The 26,408-nt window shown below is 48.1% G+C and overlaps 1 protein-coding gene and 1 long non-coding RNA gene across 2 annotated transcripts in view; both read right to left on the bottom strand.

Moving 5' to 3' along the window:
* Nucleotides 1-26,408, bottom strand: part of LOC138303505 (uncharacterized) — a 1,082,407-nt gene that overhangs the window by 306,031 nt on the left and 749,968 nt on the right. The gene's annotated exons all lie outside the window — the stretch shown is intronic.
* The window catches only part of LOC138303489 (zinc finger protein 271-like), a 167,172-nt gene that overhangs the window by 93,172 nt on the left and 47,592 nt on the right, over nt 1-26,408 (bottom strand). Inside the window, exons 5-6 of the mRNA XM_069242664.1 lie at nt 22,245-22,355; nt 14,783-14,869 (exon numbers count right to left, since the gene is read on the bottom strand). Of these exons, the coding sequence (XP_069098765.1) occupies nt 14,783-14,869; nt 22,245-22,355 (198 nt within the window). The remainder of the gene's footprint in view (nt 1-14,782; nt 14,870-22,244; nt 22,356-26,408) is intronic.

Raw genomic sequence — 26,408 nt, 5'->3', positions numbered from 1 at the left:
GATTCGAGGGACCTCGCTCGTCGTGCTGAGAGGAGACCCAAGGGACCGGTAATGCAGCTTTTTGGTGCCTGCGGTTGCAGGGGGAAGATTCCGTCGACCCACGGGAGATTTCTTCGGAGCTTCTGGTGCAGAGAGGAGGCAGACTACCCCCACAGCATGCACAAGCAGGAAAACAGTCGAGAAGGCGGCAGGATCAGCGTTACAGAGTTGCAGTAGTCGTCTTTGCTACTATGTTGCAGGTTTGCAGGCTTCCAGCGCGGTCAGCAGTCGTTTCCTTATCAGAAGGTGAAGAGAGAGATGCAGAGGAACTCGGATGAGCTCTTGCATTCGTTATCTAAAGTTTCCCCAGAGACAGAGACCCTAAATAGCCAGAAAAGAGGGTTCGGCTACCTAGGAGAGAGGATAGGCTACTAACACCTGAAGGAGCCTATCAGCAGGAGTCTCTGACGTCACCTGGTGGCACTGGCCACTCAGAGCAGTCCAGTGTGCCAGCAGCACCTCTGTTTCCAAGATGGCAGAGGTCTGGAGCACACTGGAGGAGCTCTGGACACCTCCCATGGGAGGTGCAGGTCAGGGGAGTGGTCACTCCCCTTTCCTTTGTCCAGTTTCGCGCCAGAGCAGGGGCTAAGGGGTCCCTGAACCGGTGTAGACTGGCTTATGCAGAATTGGGCACCTCTGTGCCCAACAAAGCATTTCCAGAGGCTGGGGGAGGCTACTCCTCCCCTGCCTTCACACCATTTTCCAAAGGGAGAGGGTGTCACACCCTCTCTCAGAGGAAGTTCTTTGTTCTGCCATCCTGGGCCAGGCCTGGCTGGACCCCAGGAGGGCAGCTGCCTGTCTGAGGGGTTGGCAGCAGCAGCAGCTGCAGTGAAACCCCAGGAAGGGCAGTTTGGCAGTACCAGGGTCTGTGCTACAGACCACTGGGATCATGGGATTGTGCCAACTATGCCAGGATGGCATAGAGGGGGCAATTCCATGATCATAGACATGTTACATGGCCATATTCGGAGTTACCATTGTGAAGCTACATATAGGTAGTGACCTATATGTAGTGCACGCGTGTAATGGTGTCCCCGCACTCACAAAGTTCAGGGAATTGGCTCTGAACAATGTGGGAGCACCTTGGCTAGTGCCAGGGTGCCCTCACACTAAGTAACTTTGCACCCAACCTTTACCAGGTAAAGGTTAGACATATAGGTGACTTATAAGTTACTTAAGTGCAGTGTAAAATGGCTGTGAAATAACGTGGACGTTATTTCACTCAGGCTGCAGTAGCAGGCCTGTGTAAGAATTGTCAGAGCTCCCTATGGGTGGCAAAAGAAATGCTGCAGTCCATAGGGATCTCCTGGAACCCCAATACCCTGGGTACCTTAGTACCATATACTAGGGAATTATAAGGGTGTTCCAGTAAGCCAATGTAAATTGGTAAAAATGGTCACTAGCCTGTCAGTGACAATTTGGAAAGAAATGAGAGAGCATAACCACTGAGGTTCTGATTAGCAGAGCCTCAGTGAGACAGCTAGTCACTACACAGGTAACACATTCAGGCACACTTATGAGCACTGGGGCCCTGGGTTACCAGGGTCCCAGTGACACATACAACTAAAACAACATATATACAGTGAAAAATGGGGGTAACATGCCAGGCAAGATGGTACTTTCCTACACAACCCCCCACAAACGATGGACAATAAGACTAGCCGTTACCTGATGAGTCTTCATTGTCTAAGTGGAAATATCTGGAGAGTCCATCTGCATTGGAGTGGCTACTCCCAGATCTATGTTCCACTGTATAGTCCATTCCCTGTAGGGATATGGACCACCTCAACAATTTAGGATTTTCACCTTTCATTTGTTTTAGCCAAAGTAGAGGTTTGTGGTCTGTCTGAACAATGAAGTGAGTGCCAAACAGGTATGGCCTCAACTTCTTCAGAGCCCAGACCACAGCAAAGGCCTCCCTCTCAATGGCAGACCAACGCTTTTCTCTAGGGGTCAACCTCCTACTAATAAAAGCAACAGGTTGATCCTGGCCCTCAGAATTAAGTTGTGATAGGACTGCCCCTACTCCTAATTCAGATGCATCAGTTTGGACATAGAATTTTTTAGAGTAACAAGGGCTTTTCAGGACAGGTGCAGAGCACATGGCCTGCTTCAGCTCCTCAAAAGCTTTCTGACAGTTTGCTGTCCATAATACCTTTTTAGGCATTTTCTTGGATGTGAGGTCATTAAGAGGGGCTGCAATGGAGCCATAGTTCTTAATGAACCTCCTGTAATACCCAGTGAGGCCTAGGAAGGCTCTCACCTGAGTCTGAGTGGTAGGGGGAACCCAATCAATAATAGTTTGGATTTTCCCCTGAAGTGGTGCAATCTGTTCCCCACCAACAAGGTGTCCCAGATAAACCACCTTACCCTGCCCTATCTGGCACTTTGAAGCCTTGATAGTGAGGCCTGCCTTTTGCAGGGCCTCCAAAACTTTCCATAGGTGGACCAGGTGATCATCCCAGCTGGAGCTAAAGACAGCTATATCGTCCAAATATGCTGCACTGAAAGCTTCCAGCTCTTGCAGGACTGTGTTCACCAACCTCTGAAAAGTGGCAGGTGCATTTTTCAAACCAAAAGGCATTACAGTAAACTGGTAATGTCCTCCAATGGTAGAAAATGCAGTCTTAGGTTTAGCATCTTCTGATAATTTGATCTGCCAATACCCTGCAGTCAAATCAAAAGTGCTTAGATACTTGGCAGATGCCAGTGTATCTATAAGCTCATCTGCCCTGGGTATAGGGTGAGCATCAGTTTTGGTTACCAAGTTGAGACCTCTATAGTCTACACAAAACCGCATTTCTTTCTTTCCATCTTTAGAATTGGGTTTTGGTACCAGTACCACAGGAGAAGCCCATGGACTGTCAGAGTGCTCAACCACTCCTAGTTCCAACATTTTCTGAACTTCTTGCTTTATGCAGTCCCTGACATGGTCAGGCTGCCTATAGATCTTACTTTTGACAGGTAAACTGTCTCCAGTATCTATAGTGTGCTCACACCAAGAAGTGGTGCCTGGCACAGTAGAGAAGAGTTCTGAAAATTGTCCTAGGAGATTTATGCAATGGTCTTTCTGCTCAGCAGTAAGACAATCTGCCAAAACTACACCTTCCACAAGAGCATCTTGTTCTGTGGAAGAGAAGAGATCAGGTAGAGGATCACTGTCTTCTTCCTGTCCCTCATCAGTTGCCATGAGCAGGGTGAGATCAGCCCTGTCATAGTAGGGTTTCAGGCGGTTGACATGGAGCACCCTAAGGGGACTCCTGGCAGTGCCTAAGTCAACCAAGTAGGTGACTTCACCCTTCTTTTCAACAATTGTGTGGGGTCCACTCCATTTATCTTGGAGTGCTCTTGGGGCCACAGGCTCCAAGACCCACACTTTCTGCCCTGGTTGGTACTGAACCAAAACAGCCTTCTGATCATGCCATTGCTTCTGGAGCTCTTGGCTGGCCTGAAGGTTTTTACTGGCCTTTTTCATGTACTCAGCCATCCTTGATCTGAGGCCAAGTACATAATCCACAATATCCTGCTTAGGAGCTTTTAAAGGTTGTTCCCAACCCTCCTTTACAAGTGTGAGTGGACCCCTAACAGGGTGTCCAAAAAGAAGTTCAAAGGGGCTGAAGCCCACTCCTTTCTGGGGTACCTCCCTGTAGGCAAAAAGGAGGCATGGTAGAAGGATATCCCATCTCCTGCGGAGTTTTTCAGGGAGACCCATAATCATGCCTTTGAGAGTTTTATTAAATCTCTCCACCAGTCCATTTGTTTGTGGATGATAGGGTGTTGTGAACTTGTACGTTACACCACACTCCTTCCACATGGCCTTTAAGTATGCAGACATGAAATTGCTTCCTCTGTCTGATACTACTTCCTTTGGGAAGCCCACCCTGGAAAATATTCCCAGGAGGGCCTTTGCCACTGCAGGAGCTGTAGTGGTCCTTAAAGGAATAGCTTCAGGATATCTTGTGGCATGGTCCACTACCACTAAGATAAACCTATTGCCTGAAGCAGTAGGAGGGTCAAGGGGGCCAACTATGTCAACCCCTACCCTTTCAAAGGGAACCCCAACCACAGGCAGTGGGATAAGGGGTGCCTTTGGAGTGCCACCTGTCTTGCCACTGGCTTGACAGGTTTCACAGGACTTACAAAATTCCTTTGTGTCCTCAGACATCCTAGGCCAATGAAACAGGGGAACAAGCCTGTCCCAAGTTTTCATTTGTCCTAGATGCCCAGCTAAGGGAATGTCATGTGCCAGTGTTAGGAGGAACTTTCTGTACTCCTGAGGAATCACTAATCTCCTGGCAGCTCCAGGTTTAGGATCCCTATGCTCAGTGTACAAGAGGCTGTCCTCCCAGTAAACTCTGTGAGAGTCACTGACATCCCCATTAGCCTGTTTGACAGCTTGCTGTCTGAGACCCTCTAATGTGGGACAGGTTTGCTGTGCCACACTCAGCTCCTCTCTGGCAGGCCCCCCTTCACCCAAAAGCTCAGCAGTGTCTGCTTCCAGCTCCTCTGGTGTAGGTTCTGCACAGGGAGGGAATTCTTCTTCCTCAGAAGTTGAATCCACTGTAGAGGGAGGGATAGTAGGAAGTGGTTTGCTTCTACTAGCCCTAGCTTTAGGGAGCACTTGGTCCATTGTTCCAGGATCCAAGCTTCCCTGTCCTTTTTGCTTTTTGGCCTGAGCCCTTGTCAAAGCAAAAATATGCCCTGGGATGCCCAGCATTGCTGCATGGGCCTCCAACTCCACATCTGACCAAGCTGATGTCTCCAAATCATTCCCTAATAGACAGTCTACAGGTAAATCTGAAGCTACCACAACTTTCTTTGGACCAGTTACCCCCCCCCAGTTGAGACTTACAACAGCCATGGGGTGGCTTTGTGTTATGTTGTGAGCATCGGTTACTTGGTACTGGTGTCCAAGTATGTGTTGTTCGGGGTGCACCAGTTTCTCAATCACCATTGTGACACTGGCACCTGTGTCCCTGTAGGCCTGGACCTCAACACCATTTATTAGGGTTAGTTGCTTGTACTTCTCCAAGTTATGGGGGCAAGCAACCAAGGTGGCTAAATCAATAGCCCCTTCAGAGACTAAAGTAGCCTCTGTGGTCTCCCTAATCAGACCAACCCCAACTAAATTACCAAAAGTGAGCCCAGCTACTCCCTTGGATTGGCTATTAGTAGGTTTGCTCCCACCACCACTGCTATTAGTAGGGACACTAGGTGTAGCAGTAGGGGTTGTAGTGGTAGGAGCTGTGGTGCCTTTCTTTGGACAACTGGGATCTGTTGTCCAATGGCCTTTTATTTTACATAAATAGCACCATGGTTTCTTTTCTTTGTTCTGATTAAAGGAGGATTTGGACCCACCACCCCCACCAGAGTGTTTTTGTGGGCCTGATGAAGACTCATTTTTAGATTCGTCCCCACCCTTGTCAGAAGACTTACCATCCTTCTTTTTGTTGCCATCTTTGTCACCCCCTGTATGATCTTTTCTGTTCACTCTTGTTCTGACCCATTTGTCTGCCTTCTTTCCCAATTCTTGGGGAGAGGTCAGATCAGAGTCCACCAAGTACTGGTGCAACAAATCAGACACACAATTATTAAGAATATGCTCTCTCAGGATCAAGTTATACAGGCTGTCATAATCAGTAACTTTACTGCCATGTAACCACCCCTCCAAGGCCTTCACTGAATGGTCAATAAAATCAACCCAGTCTTGTGAAGACTCCTTTTTGGTCTCTCTGAACTTTATCCTGTACTGCTCAGTGGTTAAGCCATAACCATCCAGGAGTGCATTCTTAAGAACTTGGAAATTATTAGCATCATTTTCTTTCACAGTAAGGAGCCTATCCCTACCTTTTCCACTAAATGATAGCCATAGGATAGCAGCCCACTGCCTTTGAGGGACATCCTGTACAACACAGGCCCCCTCAAGTGCAGCAAACCACTTGTTAATGTCATCCCCCTCCTTATAAGGGGGAACTATCTTGTGCAGATTCCTGGAATCATGCTCTTTTGCAGGATGACTATGGGGAATACTGCTGCTGCCACCATGGGTATCTAAACCCAACTTCTGTCTTTCCTTCTCTAATTCAAAAGACTGTCTATCCAAATCCAGCTGTTGCTTTTTAAGCTTCAGTCTGGTTTGTTCCACCCTCAACTTATTGAGTTCCCTCTCTAACATTCTGTCATCAGGGTTGGTGGGAGGGACATTTCTAGAAACAGAGCTATGATGGGAATGAACAGAAGGAGACCTGTCCCTTACAGAAGCCAACCTAACAGCTTGGTTTACAGAAACATTACTACCAGTATGGTGAGAATAAATGCTTTTGCTATGATGTGAGACAACACTATTTATCTGGTGTGGCTCATCATCATTACCATCTATGCTAGATTGTCTAGTAATGGGCAGGCTAGGAAGTTTCTTTCCTGAATCTTTTCCTGGGGGAGTCCCTGAATCAGATTGGGAACTATTAGGTACTTTTTCAACAGATGGGGCACCTATGGCCTTATCCTGTTCTCTAAGCATGTTTAGTAACAATTCCAAGGAAGGATTCTTCCCTACACTCAAACCTCTCTCTATACAGAGACTCCTTGCTCTTTTCCAGCTAAGGTTGTCATATGCAAGTTTGGACAGATCAACACTTTGGCCTGTGCCAGACATTTTTTAGAGAGAGTTAAAGTGATAGAAAAAGAGAAAAAGGTTTTCAGAACTTTTTGGAAAGACAGAAAAAAAACTTTTTAAACTTTTAAGAACTTTTTGAAAGTTTAGAAGTACTTTTCAGCACTTAGAAAAGATTGAAAAGAGGAAATGCAAACCTTTTTGGCTATGTGTATATACACTGACCTTGTTTTGTATATTTTTCTCTTATGAAAAGTACAATGACAAGAGTGGTAAGTAGTCTCAAGCACTTATCCCACCGCTGCACAACCAATGTAGGAGGCTGGACTGGCTTGTAGTGAGTACCAAGGGGTACTTGCACCTTGCACCAGGCCCAGTTATCCCTTATTAGTGTATAGGGTGTCTAGCAGCTTAGGCTGATAGATAATGGTAGCTTAGCAGAGCAGCTTAGGCTGAACTAGGAGACGTGTGAAGCTACTACAGTACCACTTAGTGTCATATGCACAATATCATAAGAAAACACAATACACAGTTATACTAAAAATAAAGGTACTTTATTTTTATGACAATATGCCAAAGTATCTTAGAGTGTACCCTCAGTGAGAGGATAGGAAATATACACAAGATATATATACACAATAACAAAAATATGCAGTATAGTCTTAGAAAACAGTGCAAACAATGTATAGTTACAATAGGATGCAATGGGGAAACATAGGGATAGGGGCAACACAAACCATATACTCCAAAAGTGGAATGCGAACCACGAATGGACCCCAAACCTATGTGACCTTGTAGAGGGTCGCTGGGACTATTAGAAAATAGTGAGAGTTAGACAAATAACCCTCCCCAAGACCCTGAAAAGTGAGTGCAAAGTGCACTAAAGTTCCCCTAAGGACAAAGTAGTCGTGTTAGAGGAATAATGCAGGAAAGACACAAACCAGCAATGCAACAACTGTGGATTTCCAATCTAGGGTACCTGTGGAACAAGGGGACCAAGTCCAAAAGTCACAAGCAAGCCGGAGATGGGCAGATGCCCAGGAAATGCCAGCTGCGGGTGCAAAGAAGCTTTGACTGGACAGAAGAAGCTGAGGTTTCTGCAGGAACGAAAAGGGCTAGAGACTTCCCCTTTGGTGGACGGATCCCTCTCGCCTTGGAGAGTCGTGCAGAAGTGTTTTCCCGCCGAAAGGACGCCAACAAGCCTTGCTAGCTGCAAATCGTGCGTTTGGCGTTTTTGGACGCTGCTGGGGCCCAGGAGGGACCAGGAGGTCGCAAATTGGACCTGAAGAGAGAGGAAACGTCGAGCAAGACAAAGAGCCCTCACTGAAGCAGGTAGCACCCGGAGAAGTGCCAGAAACAGGCACTACGAGGATGCGTGAAACGGTGCTCGCCGAAGTTGCGCAAAGGAGTCCCACGTCGCCGGAGACCAACTTAGAAAGTCGTGCAATGCAGGTTAGAGTGCCGTGGACCCAGGCTTGGCTGTGCACAAAGGATTTCCGCCGGAAGTGCACAGGGGCCGGAGTAGCTACAAAGTCGCGGTTCCCAGCAATGCAGCCCAGCGAGGTGAGGCAAGGACTTACCTCCACCAAACTTGGACTGAATAGTCACTGGACTGTGGGGGTCACTTGGACAGAGTCGCTGGATTCGAGGGACCTCGCTCGTCGTGCTGAGAGGAGACCCAAGGGACCGGTAATGCAGCTTTTTGGTGCCTGCGGTTGCAGGGGGAAGATTCCGTCGACCCACGGGAGATTTCTTCGGAGCTTCTGGTGCAGAGAGGAGGCAGACTACCCCCACAGCATGCACAAGCAGGAAAACAGTCGAGAAGGCGGCAGGATCAGCGTTACAGAGTTGCAGTAGTCGTCTTTGCTACTATGTTGCAGGTTTGCAGGCTTCCAGCGCGGTCAGCAGTCGTTTCCTTATCAGAAGGTGAAGAGAGAGATGCAGAACTCGGATGAGCTCTTGCATTCGTTATCTAAAGTTTCCCAGAGACAGAGACCCTAAATAGCCAGAAAAGAGGGTTCGGCTACCTAGGAGAGAGGATAGGCTACTAACACCTGAAGGAGCCTATCAGCAGGAGTCTCTGACGTCACCTGGTGGCACTGGCCACTCAGAGCAGTCCAGTGTGCCAGCAGCACCTCTGTTTCCAAGATGGCAGAGGTCTGGAGCACACTGGAGGAGCTCTGGACACCTCCCAGGGGAGGTGCAGGTCAGGGGAGTGGTCACTCCCCTTTCCTTTGTCCAGTTTCGCGCCAGAGCAGGGCTAAGGGGTCCCTGAACCAGTGTAGACTGGCTTATGCAGAAATGGGCACAAATGTGCCCATGAAAGCATTTCCAGAGGCTGGGGGAGGCTACTCCTCCCCTGCCTTCACACCATTTTCCAAAGGGAGAGGGTGTAACACCCTCTCTCAGAGGATGTCCTTTGTTCTGCCATCCTGGGACAAGCCTGGCTTGACCCCAGGAGGGCAGAAACCTGTCTGAGGGGTTGGCAGCAGCAGCAGCTGCAGTGAAACTCCAGGAAAGGCAGTTTGGCAGTACCAGGGTCTGTGCTACAGACCACTGGGATCATGGGATTGTGCCAACTATGCCAGGATGGCATAGAGGGGGCAATTCCATGATCATAGACATGTTACATGGCCATATTCGGAGTTACCATTGTGAAGCTACATATAGGTAGTGACCTATATGTTATGCACGCGTGTAATGGTGTCCCCGCACTCACAAAGTCCGGGGAATTGGCCCTGAACAATGTGGGGGCACCTTGGCTAGTGCCAGGGTGCCCTCACACTAAGTAACTTTGCACCTAACCTTTACCAGGTAAAGGTCAGACATATAGGTGACTTATAAGTTACTTAAGTGCAGTGTAAAATCGCTGTGAAATAACGTGGACGTTATTTCACTCAGGCTGCAGTGGCAGGCCTGTGTAAGAATTGTCAGAGCTCCCTATGGGTGGCAAAAGAAATGCTGCAGTCCATAGGGATCTCCTGGAACCCCAATACCCTGGGTACCTTAGTACCATATACTAGGGAATTATAAGGGTGTTCCAGTAAGCCAATGTAAATTGGTAAAAATGGTCACTAGCCTGTCAGCGACAATTTGGAAAGAAATGAGAGAGCATAACCACTGAGGTTCTGATTAGCAGAGCCTCAGTGAGACAGTTAGTCACTACACAGGTCCCAGTGACACATACAACTAAAACAACATATATACAGTGAAAAATGGGGGTAACATGCCAGGCAAGATGGTACTTTCCTACAACCTCCACCAAACTTGGACTGAAGAGTCACTGGACTGTGGGAGTCACTTGGACAGAGTTGCTGGATTCAAGGGACCTCGCTCGTCGTGCTGAGAGGAGACCGGTGATGCAGTTCTTTGGTGCCTGCGGTTGCAGGGGGACGATTCCGTCGACCCACGGGAGATTTCTTCGGAGCTTCTAGTGCAGAGAGGAGGCAGACTACCCCCACAGCATGCACCACCAGGAAAACAGTCGAGAAGGCGGCAGGATCAGCGTTACAGAGTTGCAGTAGTCGTCTTTGCTACTATGTTGCAGTTTTGCAGGCTTCCAGCGCGGTCAGCAGTCGATTCCTTGGCAGAAGGTGAAGAGAGAGATGCAGAGGAACTCGGATGAGCTCTTGCATTCGTTATCTAAAGTTTCCCCAGAGACCCTAAATAGCCAGAAAAGAGGGTTTGGCTACCTAGGAGAGAGGATAGGCTAGCAACACCTGAAGGAGCCTATCAGAAGGAGTCTCTGACGTCACCTGGTGGCACTGGCCACTCAGAGCAGTCCAGTGTGCCAGCAGCACCTCTGTTTCCAAGATGGCAGAGGTCTGGAGCACACTGGAGGAGCTCTGGACACCTCCCAGGGGAGGTGCAGGTCAGGGGAGTGGTCACTCCCCTTTCCTTTGTCCAGTTTCGCGCCAGAGCAGGGCTAAGGGGTCCCTGAACCAGTGTAGACTGGCTTATGCAGAAATGGGCACAAATGTGCCCATGAAAGCATTTCCAGAGGCTGGGGGAGGCTACTCCTCCCCTGCCTTCACACCATTTTCCAAAGGGAGAGGGTGTAACACCCTCTCTCAGAGGATGTCCTTTGTTCTGCCATCCTGGGACAAGCCTGGCTTGACCCCAGGAGGGCAGAAACCTGTCTGAGGGGTTGGCAGCAGCAGCAGCTGCAGTGAAACTCCAGGAAAGGCAGTTTGGCAGTACCAGGGTCTGTGCTACAGACCACTGGGATCATGGGATTGTGCCAACTATGCCAGGATGGCATAGAGGGGGCAATTCCATGATCATAGACATGTTACATGGCCATATTCGGAGTTACCATTGTGAAGCTACATATAGGTAGTGACCTATATGTTATGCACGCGTGTAATGGTGTCCCCGCACTCACAAAGTCCGGGGAATTGGCCCTGAACAATGTGGGGGCACCTTGGCTAGTGCCAGGGTGCCCTCACACTAAGTAACTTTGCACCTAACCTTTACCAGGTAAAGGTCAGACATATAGGTGACTTATAAGTTACTTAAGTGCAGTGTAAAATCGCTGTGAAATAACGTGGACGTTATTTCACTCAGGCTGCAGTGGCAGGCCTGTGTAAGAATTGTCAGAGCTCCCTATGGGTGGCAAAAGGAATGCTGCAGCCTATAGGGATCTCCTGGAACCCCAATACCCTGGGTACCTTAGTACCATATAATAGGGAATTATAAGGGTGTTCCAGTAAGCCAATGTAAATTGGTAAAATTGGTCACTAGCCTGTTAGTGACAATTTGAAAGAAATTAGAGAGCATAACCACTGAGGTTCTGATTAGCAGAGCCTCAGTGAGACAGTTAGTCACTACACGGGTAACACATTCAGCCACACTTATGAGCACTGGGGCCCTGGCTGGCAGGGTCCCAGTGACACATACAACTAAAACAACATATATACAGTGAAAAATGGGGGTAACATGCCAGGCAAGATGGTACTTTCCTACACACTTCCGACACTCGGGTTACTGAGCTGACACTGGGGCTGCCGTCTCATCCGCATTACACTTCCGACACTCGGGTTACTGATCTGACTCTGGGGCTGCCGTCTCTTCTGCATTACACTTCCGACACTTGGGTTACTGAGCTGATCCCTATAGGCTGCAGCATTCCTTTTGCCACCCATAGGGAGCTCTGACAATTCTTACACAGGCCTGCCACTGCAGCCTGAGTGAAATAACGTCCACGTTATTTCACAGCCATTTTACACTGCACTTAAGTAACTTATAAGTCACCTATATGTCTTACCTTTACCTGGTAAAGGTTAGGTGCAAAGTTACTTAGTGTGAGGGCACCCTGGCACTAGCCAAGGTGCCCCCACATTGTTCAGAGCCAATTCCCTGAACTTTGTGAGTGCGGGGACACCATTACACGCGTGCACTACATATAGGTCACTACCTATATGTAGCTTCACAATGGTAACTCCGAATATGGCCATGTAACATGTCTATGATCATGGAATTGCCCCCTCTATGCCATCCTGGCATAGTTGGCACAATCCCATGATCCCAGTGGTCTGTAGCACAGACCCTGGTACTGCCAAACTGCCCTTCCTGGGGTTTCACTGCAGCTGTTGCTGCTGCCAACCCCTCAGACAGGCAGCTGCCCTCCTGGGGTCCAGCCAGGCCTGGCCCAGGATGGCAGAACAAAGAACTTCCTCTGAGAGAGGGTGTGACACCCTCTCCCTTTGGAAAATGGTGTGAAGGCAGGGGAGGAGTAGCCTCCCCCAGCCTCTGGAAATGCTTTGTTGGGCACAGATGTGCCCAATTCTGCATAAGCCAGTCTACACCGGTTCAGGGACCCCTTAGCCCCTGCTCTGGCGCGAAACTGGACAAAGGAAAGGTGAGTGACCACTCCCCTGACCTGCACCTCCCCTGGGAGGTGTCCAGAGCTCCTCCAGTGTGCTCCAGACCTCTGCCATCTTGGAAACAGAGGTGCTGCTGGCACACTGGACTGCTCTGAGTGGCCAGTGCCACCAGGTGACGTCAGACACTCCTTGTGATAGGCTCCTTCAGGTGTTGCTAGCCTATCCTCTCTCCTAGGTAGCCAAACCCTCTTTTCTGGCTATTTAGGGTCTCTGTCTCTGGGGAAACTTTAGATAACGAATGCAAGAGCTCATCCGAGTTCCTCTGCATCTCTCTCTTCACCTTCTGCCAAGGAATCGACTGCTGACCGCGCTGGAAGCCTGCAAACCTGCAACATAGTAGCAAAGACGACTACTGCAACTCCGTAACGCTGATCCTGCCGCCTTCTCGACTGTTTTCCTGCTTGTGCATGCTGTGGGGGTAGTCTGCCTCCTCTCTGCACCAGAAGCTCCGAAGAAATCTCCCGTGGGTCGACGGAATCTTCCCCCTGCAACCGCAGGCACCAAAAAGCTGCATTACCGGTCCCTTGGGTCTCCTCTCAGCACGACGAGCGAGGTCCCTCGAATCCAGCGACTCTGTCCAAGTGACCCCCACAGTCCAGTGACTCTTCAGTCCAAGTTTGGTGGAGGTAAGTCCTTGCCTCACCTCGCTGGGCTGCATTGCTGGGAACCGCGACTTTGCAGCTACTCCGGCCCCTGTGCACTTCCGGCGGAAATCCTTTGTGCACAGCCAAGCCTGGGTCCACGGCACTCTAACCTGCATTGCACGACTTTCTAAGTTGGTCTCCGGCGACGTGGGACTCCTTTGTGCAACTTCGGCGAGCACCGTTTCACGCATCCTCGTAGTGCCTGTTTCTGGCACTTCTCCGGGTGCTACCGGCTTCAGAGAGGGCTCCTTGTCTTGCTCAACGTCCCCTCTCTCTGCTGGTCCAATTTGCGACCTCCTGGTCCCTCCTGGGCCTCAGCAGCGTCCAAAAACGCTAAATGCTTTGCCGTCTAATCCACATTACACTTCAGACACTCGGGTTACTGAGCTGACTCTGGGGCTGCCGTCTCATCCACATTACACTTCTGACACTCGGGTTACTGAGCTGACTCTGGGGCTGCCGTCTCATCCACATTACACTTCCGACACTCGGGTTACTGAGCCGACTCTGGGGCTGCCGTCTCATCCACATTACACTTCCGACACTCGGGTTACTGAGCTGAAACTGGGGCAGCCGTCTCTTCCGCATTACACTTCCGACACTCGGGTTACTGAGCTGACTCTTGGGCTGCCGTCTCATCCACATTACACTTCCGACACTCAGGTTACTGAGCTGACTCTTGGGCTGCCGTCTCATCCACATTACACTTCCGACACTCGGGTTACTGAGCTGACTCTGGGGCTGCCGTCTCATCCGCATTACACTTCCGACACTCGGGTTTCTATGCTGACTCTGGGGCTGCCGTCTCTTCCACATTACACTTCCGACACTCGGGTTACTGAGCTGACACTGGACTGCCGTCTCATTCACATTACACTTCCGACACTCGGGTTACTGAGCTGACTCTGGGCTGCCGTCTCATCCACATTACACTTCCGACACTCGGGTTACTGCACTGACTCTGGGGCTGCCGTCTCATCCGCATTACACTTCCGACACTCGAGTTACTGAGCCGACTCTGGGGCTGCCGTCTCATCCACATTACACTTTCGACACTCGGGTTACTGAGCTGACACTGGACTGCCGTCTCATTCACATTACACTTCCGACACTCGGGTTACTGAGCTGACTCTGGGCTGCCGTCTCATCCAAATTACACTTCCGACACTCGGGTTACTGCACTGACTCTGGGGCTGCCGTCTCATCCACATTACACTTCCGACACTTGGGTTACTGAGCTGACTCTGGGGCTGCCGTCTCATCCACATTAGACTTCCGACACTCGGGTTACTGAGCTGACACTGGGGCTGCCGTCTCTTCCGCATTACACTTCCGACACTCGGGTTACGGAGCTGACTCTGGGGCTGCCTTCTCATCCACATTACACTTCCGACACTCGGGTTACTGAGCTGACTCTGGGGCTGCCGTCTCATCATACAAAAGTGAAGAAATACCTTTGGCTGCCCGACACCTGGGCAGCTGTCTCTTTTATGAATGCCTTCATCTGATCCTCTCCTCTAGGTCAGGATGCAAGAATACCTTCCCATGAACTAACACTGGAGCGGCTGCTCCCTTCATGGCACAATACAGGAATGCTTTACCTGAGCTGACACAGGGGTTGTTGTCTCTTTCTCCTCCATCAACACGAGCCCAAGAAATTGCTGTGTCAGAAACAACAGCAGCAAAACCTATGAAGGTGAAAGAAAGTTTAATTCGAAAAAGAAAGAGAGCTATTGTCACTAAACTTCATCTCCTACCCAGCACTATTCCCAGTCAGTAGCTAAATCAGCTCATTTCTGTACTGGGCATGACACAACACATCATTGTATGAGAAAGGAAATGACTTTGGTTGGTTTCTGGGGTAGAGATGAGCAGAGGACTGGCACTAAATGTGAATTAAAATAACAACACTTCTCTGTTTAGTCGCAAAACAAGAAGGCCACAAGAGGGACCTTGTACCATTCATGGTACACTGTTCCTGCTCTGCACGGTTCACGAGTCACCTTTCCTCGTGTTCTGCATGTACTAGTGACAACAGCAATGTAACAACACACCGGGCCTTGAAAGATGACATGAGGAGTGGGACGGGGACAGAAATCAACAACAAACACACAACCCACACCTTAAATGATCAAAACAAGCCACTGGTCACCAAGGTGTGCTCGATAATACAAAAGGCTGGAGGCAACATATATCTATGAAAACCTAATGCTGATTAAAAAGAACCAACAACCTTTCTGTGAATGGGATATGTGAGTTTATGTTACAAAGGTAGTTGATGTATGGCCTCACTGAATGTGATTATGGTTTCAACAATCTATGTGTGGGTTCTTGAAACTTATAAATGTCTTCTTGCCAAACAACGCTGGAGCACAGTGTATTCATAGAATGTTTTTAATTGTTGGCACGAATGGTATGTGTGTAATTTGAGTGTATTTGGATTTTAGGGGGATGGCAGCGTTATAGTACATTTAGAGAAAATGTATGTGAATTACCTTTTTGTGCGAGGGACATTTATGTCTATAAACATGTATAAATTTGAATAAAGGAACAATTAATTTTGTTATCAAAGAACTACTGTGAATTATTTAATCAGTGATTTGTTTTCTATTCTATTCTGTTCTATTCTATGTGGCATCTGTAAAGGGCATGGCGACCCCTGGGCCTCCCAGCACTTGTGTCCAACACAGCCTAACCAAGAGTCTTCTAGAGTGGTTCATTGTCATAAAACCAAGTTTTTAAATAAACATCATTATTGGCTGTCCGCAGTGTATGTTCCTTAGTTCAACCACGTCATGGTCAAAACACTGCCCCCCACTTCTTGCCTTTCTAATGATGGGAACCACAGCCCATCGCGCACTGGTGGATCGAGCAGTTCTGCTCTGGGTCTAGGGAGAGATAATGGGTCGAGAAGTTGGAGGGGCCGTTACTCAGAAGTGCCCTATGTGCTATGCAAAGGGCTTTAAATGTAATCCTCTGAGCAACTGGAAGCCAGTGGAGAGAGGCTAGAGTCTGCCGGGCTGAATTGTGTCTGGGGATACCGAGCAGAGTCTGGGCTGCAGCGTTCTGTAACCCTTGAAGTTTCCAAATTACAGCTTTTGGCGCTGCCAGGTAAAGTGAATTTCCGTAATCCAGGCGGGAGAGGATCATACCTGGACCACAAGCCTTCTGGAGAGCAAGGGAAGTAGGTGTAGGATTCTATGCAGCACTCCGAGAGTGCCGTAGCAGCTGGCCGAGAGTTTGTTGCCTGGGATTTCATAGTCAATGAACTGTCACCCGTACACCCAGATCTATTATAACCGTCCTGGGAGCCGTGCCGAGGCAATCCGACCAGCCAAGGCTCCTGTAGGGGGTAGTATTATTCCCTTAGGCCATGACCTCGGTTTTATCCCCATTTAACTTCAGGCAAGACCTGTCCATCCAGCTTGCTACATTCTCCAAACAAGGTCCCAAGGAGGGGGCTAGAGAAACTTGTCCAGGAGTGAGAGAGAAAATGAACTGTATATCATCAGCATATGATACTATGGAGATCCCAAAAGGCAGTACAATGCCTGCCAATGGACGCATATTTAGGTTGAATAGTTTAGAGCTCAATGACGAACCTTGCGATACTCCATACTTCAAAGGTTCATCAAACACCTGGAAGGTCCTATCCCTCAGAGAAGAGTTGAACCAATTCAAACCCTGTCCTGAGACTCCAGCACTACAGGATCTTTCGATAAGGATACCACGGTTTACAGTGTCAAACGCAACACTTAGAGCAAGGAGAATGATGCCTCCGCACTTCCTTGATCTAGAAGCATTTTTGATTCCTTCACTACCGCCAGGAGGGCGGTCTCCATGCTGTGGTTTGGCCGGAACCCGGTTTGGGTTGGGTGAAGGATGTTGTTGACTTCTATTAAATCTGACAGGGACTGGTTAACATGTTTTTCCAATACTTTGCTCAGTGAGAGGGGTCTATAATTTCCTGGACAGAGAGGGCCCAGGATACGCTTTTGTAATATAGTTTTTACCACTGTGTGCTTTCATGCAGAGGGTACTATTGCCTTTGCTAATGAGAGATTTGAAATCTCAAACAATGTAGGAACAATGTAATCTGCCGCTTTGGCAAGGATGCGTGGTGGAGCAGGGTCCAACGGGGATCCCGATTTAACTTTGCCGAAAAGAACCGTGAGGCTATCCAGGGTCATGTTAGGAAATTCTGAGGCCTTTTTGCCTACTTTCCTGCTTGTCTCTATTAGGTTTAGGGGCTGTATCACTATTGGTCTTTTGGACAGTTAGATAGATATTGATTATCTTTTTTATGAAAAAACTTGAAAGATCATTGCACTGGGATACTGGAGGTTCGGGAGAAAGGCTGCCTGAGGTGGGCTCCAGTAATGTGTTAACAATCTGAAACATTTCACGCAGAGCGTTGGAGTGCAGTTGATTTTTACTTGCAGCTTGAGCAGTTTTAATTTCGGAGTGATACCTCCTTAGTGTGGCTCACTAATTTAATTTGCTTGTTTCGGCATAGTCTTACCTCCATTTCCATTCAGCTTTTTCACATTCTTGCTTTAGTGTCCGTAGGAGGGGAGTATACCAGGGGTGGAATTGTCTTAAGTAGATCTGGTTTGGACTTTTAAGGGAATAACTTGATCCTGCGAAAGTTTGATCCACTGAGTGACCTTAGCATTTGCTCCTAGGGGATCCGTGCCCAGGTCAGGTCTCACAGTGTCAAGGGCATGCTTCTGTTTATCACTCTCATGTTTTTACCAGCTACGGTCACTCCAGGTAAATGGTCTGGGAGACCGGTAAGGAGCGGGATGTTCAAGACCGAGGGGTCATGAAGTGGTCCGACCACATTACAGGGAGCAGATCGAGCACGTTTAGAAATGAGTCATTAGTGAAAATAGGGTCAAGCAAATGTGATTTTTCATGAGTAGGACCCGATACAATCTGGGATAAATGGATGCAGAAAAATCTTGGGGTACCCGAAGGCTTGCATGCCCACAGACTCTTCCAGGTGGATATTGAGATCTCCCAATACGTAGAATTAGGTTTTTTGCTTGCAAATTGGAAATTACATTGGGAAAGGCCTGGATAAAATGGCAGCTCAGGTCAGGGGGCTGATAAAGGATACCCCTGAAAAGGTAAATGTGGGGCACACTGATATGGCGAAGGTCGTGCTTTCACAGTTGGCAAGCTTTAAGGGTTCCTGGAAGCACCTACAATCTTCCTTAAGTATTATAGGAACCCCCGATCTTCTTTCCGGCGTATGTAATAGTCAGTAGGCAGGGGCTGAGTGAGGTTGGGCCCGGACTCTGTGTGGAACCAGGTTTCCACCTGGAAAACTGCATCCGCTGTTTCCTTCTTGAGAAAAGTGGAGAGTTTAAATTTGTGGCACGGTAGGGATCTACAACTGGTCATACGCAGGTGCCAGCAGCACAGGGCAATATTGGCGGCCTTGGACCACGGGCGCATGGGATGTGGATAGAGCAGTTCTTGTATTACAGTTCACCCTTGGTCAGATCAACTGAGTGACAACAATCACTCTTGATGGACCCCGCAGAGCTAGTAGCTGAAACAAGGAGAATATTAGCTTACTTGGATGGGCCGGAGCAGGGTCCCGGCCCCTAATCCCACTCGGGCGCGGACGGGCACAGATGAGCTTGCCTTTGGCACACCTTTGGCGTGTCAGCGTCCCAGGCTTCATTAAATAGTGCCGGTCAATAAAACACTGCAGCGCTTACCAAAATGACGACTCCCAATGCACTGGTTCCCCCCAAACACCACCTTTAATGTTACCACAGTGCAAATACAGCAGGAAAGGCAGGCACAAGAAAAGTGCAATGGCGTCTTTTAAACATAAAGTGGAAGGAAGTTTTAAAATTCAAGTATTTTAGGAATTCCCGTTTGTCAGGGTACTTTTGAAAAACAGACTGTTCCCCTCTACAGTATGTGTGAAGTGGCAGCGTGTCGCAATGACATAAATCGAACATTACTTGGCTAAACTGAGCATTTAAGGTGGGTTGTGAGTTTGTTGTTGGTAGTGACAACAGCAGGCCCAGCGAGGTGACGACACAGCAACAGGAGGGACTGGACCACATACAGTGAGGGGGGGTCATGCGTATACTATGTGTTTGGATGAAGCACAATGAGAGAAAGAAGGAGGAACAACAGGGGTTGGACCAGGGACAGCGAGGAGACAAAGACAGGACCAAGGACAGCGAGGAGGGAAAGACAGGTCCAGGGACAGCGAGGAGAGAAAGACAGGACCAACCCCAGTGAGGAGAGAAAGACAGGAAGACTAGAGACGTGACCAGGCACAGCGAGGAGAGAAAGACAGGACCAGGGACAGTGAGGAGAGAAAGACAGGACCAGGGACAGCGAGGAGAGAAAGACAGGACCAACCACAGTGAGGAGAGAAAGACAGGAAGACTAGAGACGTGACCAGGCACAGCGAGGAGAGAAAGACAGGACCAGGGATAGTGAGGAGAGAAAGACAGGACCAGGGACAGCGAGGAGAGAAAGACAGGACCAACCACAGTGAGGAGAGAAAGACAGGAAGACTAGAGACCAGACCAGGCACAGCGAGGAGAGAAAGACAGGAACACTAGAGACAGGACCAGGCATAGCAGGGAGACAAAGACAGGAACACTAAAGACAGGACCAGGCACAGCGAGGAGACAAGAGACAGGAACACTAGAGACATGACGAGGCACAGCGAGGAGACAAAGACAGGAACACTAGAGACAGGACCAGGCACAGCGAGGAGACAAAGACAGGACCAGGCACAGCGAGGAGAGAAAGACAGGACCAGGGACAGCGAGGAGAGAAAGACAGGACCAACCACAGTGAGGAGAGAAAGACAGGACCAACCACAGTGAGGAGAGAAAGACAGGAAGACTAGAGACCAGACCAGGCACAGCGAGGAGACAAAGACAGCAAGACTAGAGCCAGGCCCAGGCACAGCGAGGAGACAAAGACAGGAACACTAAAGACAGGACCAGGCACAGCGAGGAGACAAGAGACAGGAACACTAGAGACATGACCAGGCACAGCGAGGAGAGAAAGACAGGACCAGACACAGCAAGGAGAGAAAGACAGGACCAACCACAGTGAGGAGAGAAAGACAGGAAGACTAGAGACCAGACCAGACACAGCAAGGAGACAAAGACAGCAAGACTAGAGCCAGGCCCAGGCACAGCGAGGAGACAAAGACAGGAACACTAAAGACAGGACCAGGCACAGCGAGGAGACAAGAGACAGGAACACTAGAGACATGACGAGGCACAGCGAGGAGACAAAGACAGGACCAGGCACAGCGAGGAGGGAAAGACAGGTAGACTAGAGACCGGACCAGGCACAGCGAGAAGACAAAGACAGGAGAACTAGAGACAGAACCAGGCACAGCGAGGAGACAATGACAGGAGAACTAGAGACAGACCCAGGCACAGCGAGGAGACAAAGACAGGACCAGGCACAGTGAGGAGACAAAGACAGGAACACTAGAGACATGACCAGGCAATGCGAGGAAACAAAGACAGGAACACTAGAAACAGGACCAGGCATAGCGAGGAGACAAAGAGAGGAAGACTAGCGACATGACCAGGCACAGCGAAGAGACAAAGACAGGAAGAGTAGAGACTGGACCAGGCACAGTGAGGAGACACAGAGAAAGAAAAGAGAAGAGACTGAACAAGGCACAGCGAGGAGACAAAGACAGGAAGAGTAGAGACCGGACGAGGCACAGTGAGGAGACAAAGACATGAAGACTAGAGACTGAACAAGGCACAGCGAGGAGACAAAAACAGAAAGACTAGAGACAGAACCAAGCACAGCGAAGAGACAAAGACAGAAAGACTAGAGCCAGGACCAGGCACAGCGAGGAGACAAAGACATGAAGACTAGAGACTGAACAAGGCACAGCGAGGAGACACAGAGAAAGAAAAGAGAAGAGACTGAACAAGGCACAGCGAGGAGACAAAGACAGAAAGACTAGCGACATGACCAGGCACAGCGAAGAGACAAAGACAGGAAGAGTAGAGACTGGACCAGGCACAGCGAAGAGACAAAGACAGGAAGAGTAGAGACCGGACGAGGCACAGTGAGGAGACAAAGACATGAAGACTAGAGACTGAACAAGGCACAGTGAGGAGACAAAAACAGAAAGACTAGAGACAGAACCAAGCACAGCGAAGAGACAAAGACAGAAAGACTAGAGCCAGGACCAGGCACAGCGAGGAGACAAAGACAGGAACACTAGAGACATGACCAGGCAACGCGAGGAAACAAAGACAGGAACACTAGAGCCAGGACCAGGCACAGCGAGGAGACAAAGACAGGAACACTAGAGACATGACCAGGCACGCGAGGAAACAAAGACAGGAACACTAGAGCCAGGACCAGGCACAGCGAGGAGACAAAGACAGGAACACTAGAGACATGACCAGGCACAGCGAGGAGACAAAGCAGGACCAGGCACAGCGAGGAGAGAAAGACAGGAACACTAGAGACAGGACCAGGCACAGCGAGGAGACAAAGACAGGACCAGGCACAGCGAGGAGAGAAAGACAGGAACACTAGAGACAGGACCAGGCACAGCGAGGAGACAAAGACAGGACCATGCACAGCGAGGAGAGAAAGACAGGAAGACCAGAAACTGGACCGGGCACAGCAAGGAGACAAAGACAGGAACACTAGAGACAGGACCAGGCACAGCGAGGAGACAAAGACAGGAACACTAGAGACAGGACCAGGCACAGCGAGGAGAGAAAGACAGGAAGACCAGAAACTGGACCGGGCACAGCAAGGAGACAAAGACAGGAACACTAGAGACAGGACCAGGCACAGCGAGGAGACAAAGACAGAAAAACTAGAGACAGGACCAGGCACAGCAAGGAGACAAAGACAGAAAGTTTAGAGGCAGGACCAGGCACAGCGAGGAGACAGGCACAGACTGGAACACTAGAGGATGGACAGAGCATTTTCCTAATAAACATGGGCACTGTTCCTCCTCTGTAGTAACCCAGGTCCTATTCTTGGTGACAGTCTCCCTGAAACAAGAACATGTGGCCTCACCTGCTGGATGATGAATGTTGCATGTGCCTTCGGGATCCTGACACGCCTGGGCAGGGGCCTCGTCCTCTACTTTAATGATGGCCGATATCATAGGGGTGGTCATCCCATCTCCTGAATCAGTACAAGCATAGCAGTGTTGTTACAGTTTCTGCTGGTGCCGGCATCTACAGATTTTCACACCCTGAGTTACATCTTGCATTATTCTGCACAATCAGGACACGTCATTCTAAACTTTACCTGTTCTAACCAACCTCAGACAGAATGGTTCAGAAAGGCATCTGAACATGAGAATGGGGCTTTAATGGCACGTTCCCTTATAAAGCCCTCTTTGCAGGCCCCTCTGAAGCGAGCAAATATTTACATGAAAACAAGCCCCCAATATATTCATTTACGTCCAACTTCTGCATCAACCTCAAACAAGCCTGATCTGAAGGCAAATCTGCCTAGATACCAGAGGGATTTTCAGCTTAGCGTTCTGGCAACATTAATCTCTAAGGGCCAGATGTACAAAGCCCTTTTGCATTTCTTAACAGTTCGAATCAGTCGCTATTTAAGAAATGCAAAATAGTATTTTTGCACATCTGGCCCAATATCTCTGAAGCAGCTGAGGAAGAGTTACTGTGGCCACAAAAAAACTGCACGGCTTTTAGACATATTCGTATTTAAGTACCAGCTCACGCTCCTCCAGAACCTTAAAAGCAATATCAATTAATGGTAATATTTGCTAATGTACTAACATCGGTGCTATTCTAATAACAGCCAGAGTGAGACTCATAATCAACACAGAAAGAAGCAGGAGACAAAGATATGGAAAATGTCACTTACCCAGTGTACATCTGTTTGTGGCATTAGTCGCTGCAGATTCACATGCTGTGCACATCCCGCCATCTAGTGTTGGGCTCGGAGTGTTACAAGTTGTTTTTCTTCGAAGAAGTCTTTTCGAGTCACGAGATCGAGGGACTCCTCCCATTTCGGCTCCATTGCGCATGGGCGTCGACTCCATCTTAGATTGTTTTCCCCGCAGAGGGTGAGGTAGGAGTTGTGTATGCTAGTAATAGTGCCCATGCAATGGAGTGAACACGTATGTACATAATGTAGTTTAATGTAATATATTTACAAATTTACAAATGTTCAAGATCAACTTCTAGACGGCTACAGGCTCCCGGGGAGGTGGATGGGCGCATGTGAATCTGCAGCGACTAATGCCACGAACAGATGTACACTGGGTAAGTGACATTTTCCGTTCGATGGCATGTGTAGCTGCAGATACACATGCTGTGCATAGACTAGTAAGCAGTTATCTCCCCAAAAGCGGTGGCTCAGCCTGTAGGAGTTGAAGTTGTTTGAAACAATGTTCGTAGTACTGCTTGACCTACTGTGGCTTGCTGTGTTGTTAGCACGTCTACACAGTAGTGTTTGGTAAATGTATGAGGCGTAGACCATGTAGCTGCCTTACATATTTCAGTCATTGGAATATTTCCTAGAAAGGCCATGGTAGCATCTTTCTTTCTGGTTGAGTGTGCCTTTGGTGTAATAGGCAGTTCTCTTTTTGCTTTAACATAACAGGTTTGAATGCACTTAACTATCCATCTAGCAAAGCCTTGTTTAGAAATTGGATTTCCTGTATGAGGTTTTTGGAAAGCAATAAATAATTGTTTTGTTTTTCGAATAAGTTTTGTTCTGTCAATGTAGTACATTAACGCTCTTTTGATGTCTAATGTATGTAGTGCTCTTTCAGCTACAGAATCTGGTTGTGGAAAGAACACTGGTAGTTCTACTGTTTGGTTCAGGTGGAACGGTGATATGACTTTTGGTAAGAATTTAGGATTTGTTTGTAAGACTACTTTATGCCTGTGTATCTGAATAAATGGTTCTTGTATGGTAAATGCTTGTCTCTCACTTACTCTTCTTAGAGATATGATAGCAATTAGGAATGCAACCTTCCATGTTAAGTATTGCATTTCACATGAGTGCATAGGTTCGAAGGGTGGACCCATGAGGCGAGTTAAGACAATGTTGAGGTTCCACGGAGGAACTGGTGGTGTTCTTGGTGGTATAATTCTCTTCAGGCCTTCCATAAACGCTTTAATAACTGGTATCCTAAATAATGAAGTTGAGTGTGTAATTTGCAGATAAGCTAAAATTGCGGTAAGATGTATTTTAATGGATGATAAAGCTAGCTTTGACTTTTGCAAATGTAGTAAGTATCTTACGATGTCTTTGGCAGATGCGTGTAAGGGTTGAATTTGATTATTATGGCAGTAATAAACAAATCGTTTCCACTTATTTGCATAGCAATGTCTAGTGGTTGGTTTCCTAGCTTGTTTTATGCCCTCCATACATTCCTGTGTAAGGTCTAAGTGTCCGAATTCTAAGATTTCAGGAGCCAAATTGCTAGATTCAGGGATGCTGGATTTGGGTGTCTGATCTGTTGTTTGTGTTGAGTTAACAGATCTGGTCTGTTTGGTAGTTTGACATGAGCCACTACTGAGAGGTCTAGTAGTGTTGTGTACCAAGGTTGTCTTGCCCAAGTTGGTGCTATTAGTATGAGTTTGAGTTTGTTTTGACTCAATTTGTTTACTAGATATGGATGGAGTGGGAGAGGGGGAAAAGCGTATGCAAATATCCCTGACCAACTCATCCATAATGCATTGCCCTGAGACTGATCTTGTGGGTACCTGGATGCGAAGTTTCGGCATTTTGCATTTTCTTTTGTTGCAAATAGGTCTATTTGTGGTGTTCCCCATCTTTGGAAGTAAGTGTTTAGTATTTCGGGGTGAATCTCCCATTCGTGGATCTGTTGATGATCCCGAGGAAGATTGTCTGCTAACTGATTCTGAATCCCTGGAATAAACTGTGCTATTAGGCGAATGTGGTTGTGAATCGCCCAATACCATATTTTCTGTGCTAGAAGACACAACTGAGTTGAGTGTGTTCCTTCTTGTTGGTTTAGATAATACATCGTTGTCATGTTGTCTGTTTTGACAAGGATGTGTTTTTGTCTTATGATGGGTTGAAATGCTTTTAGCGCTAGAAATACTGCCAGTAGTTCTAAGTGATTTATGTGAAGTTGTCTTTGCTGAGTGTCCCATTGTCCCTGGATGCTGTGTTGATTGAGATGAGCTCCCCATCCTATCATGGAGGCATCCGTAGTTATTACGTATTGAGGCACTGGGTCTTGGAAAGGCCGCCCTTGGTTTAAATTTATGTTGCTCCACCATAGGAGCGAGGTGTATGTTTGGCGGTCTATCAACACTAGATCTAGAAGTTGACCCTGTGCCTGTGACCATTGTGATGCTAGGCACTGTTGTAAGGGCCGCATGTGCAATCTGGCGTTTGGGACAATGGCTATGCATGAGGAAATCATGCCTAGTAGTTTAATTACCATCTTGACCTGTATTTTTTGTTCTGGATACATGACCTGTATTACCTTGTGAAAGGCTTGTACCCTTTGTGGACTTGGAGTGGCAACCCCTTTTGTTGTGTCGATTGTCGCCCCTAAGTATTGCTGTGTTTGGCACGGCTGAATGTGCGACTTTGTGTAGTTGATTGAGAACCCTAGTTTGTGGAGTGTGTCGATAACATACTTTGTGTGTTGTGAACACCTTTTTTGCGTTTTGGTTTTGATTAGCCAATCGTCTAGGTATGGGAAGACGTGTATTTGCTGTCTTCTGATATAAGCAGCTACCACTGCCAGGCATTTTGTAAAAACTCTTGCCGCAGTTGTTATCCCAAATGGCAACACCTTGAATTGGTAATGTACCCCTTGGAAGACAAACCTTAGGTACTTTCTGTGTGAAGGATGTATCGGTATATGGAAGTATACATCCTTTAGGTCTAGTGTTGTCATGTAGTCTTGCTGTTTGAGCAATGGGATTACATCCTGTAATGTCACCATGTGAAAGTGATCTGATTTGATGTAGGTGTTTAACGTTCTGAGATTTAATATAGGTCTTAGAGTTTTGTCCTTTTTGGGTGTGAGAAAGTACAGGGAGTAAACTCCTATTCCTTTCTGATGAACTGGTACTAATTCTATTGCTTCTTTTTGTAACAATGCTTGTACTTCCAGTTGTAGAAGGTCTATGTGTTGTTTTGACATATTGTGTGTTTTCAGTGGGACATTTGGAGGGAAATTGAGAAATTCTATGCAATAACCATGCTGGA

The sequence above is a fragment of the Pleurodeles waltl genome, chromosome 7 (genome assembly GCF_031143425.1).
Source record: "Pleurodeles waltl isolate 20211129_DDA chromosome 7, aPleWal1.hap1.20221129, whole genome shotgun sequence".
Taxonomy (NCBI): domain Eukaryota; kingdom Metazoa; phylum Chordata; class Amphibia; order Caudata; family Salamandridae; genus Pleurodeles; species Pleurodeles waltl.
This window is presented reverse-complemented; position numbering and strand designations above follow the sequence as displayed.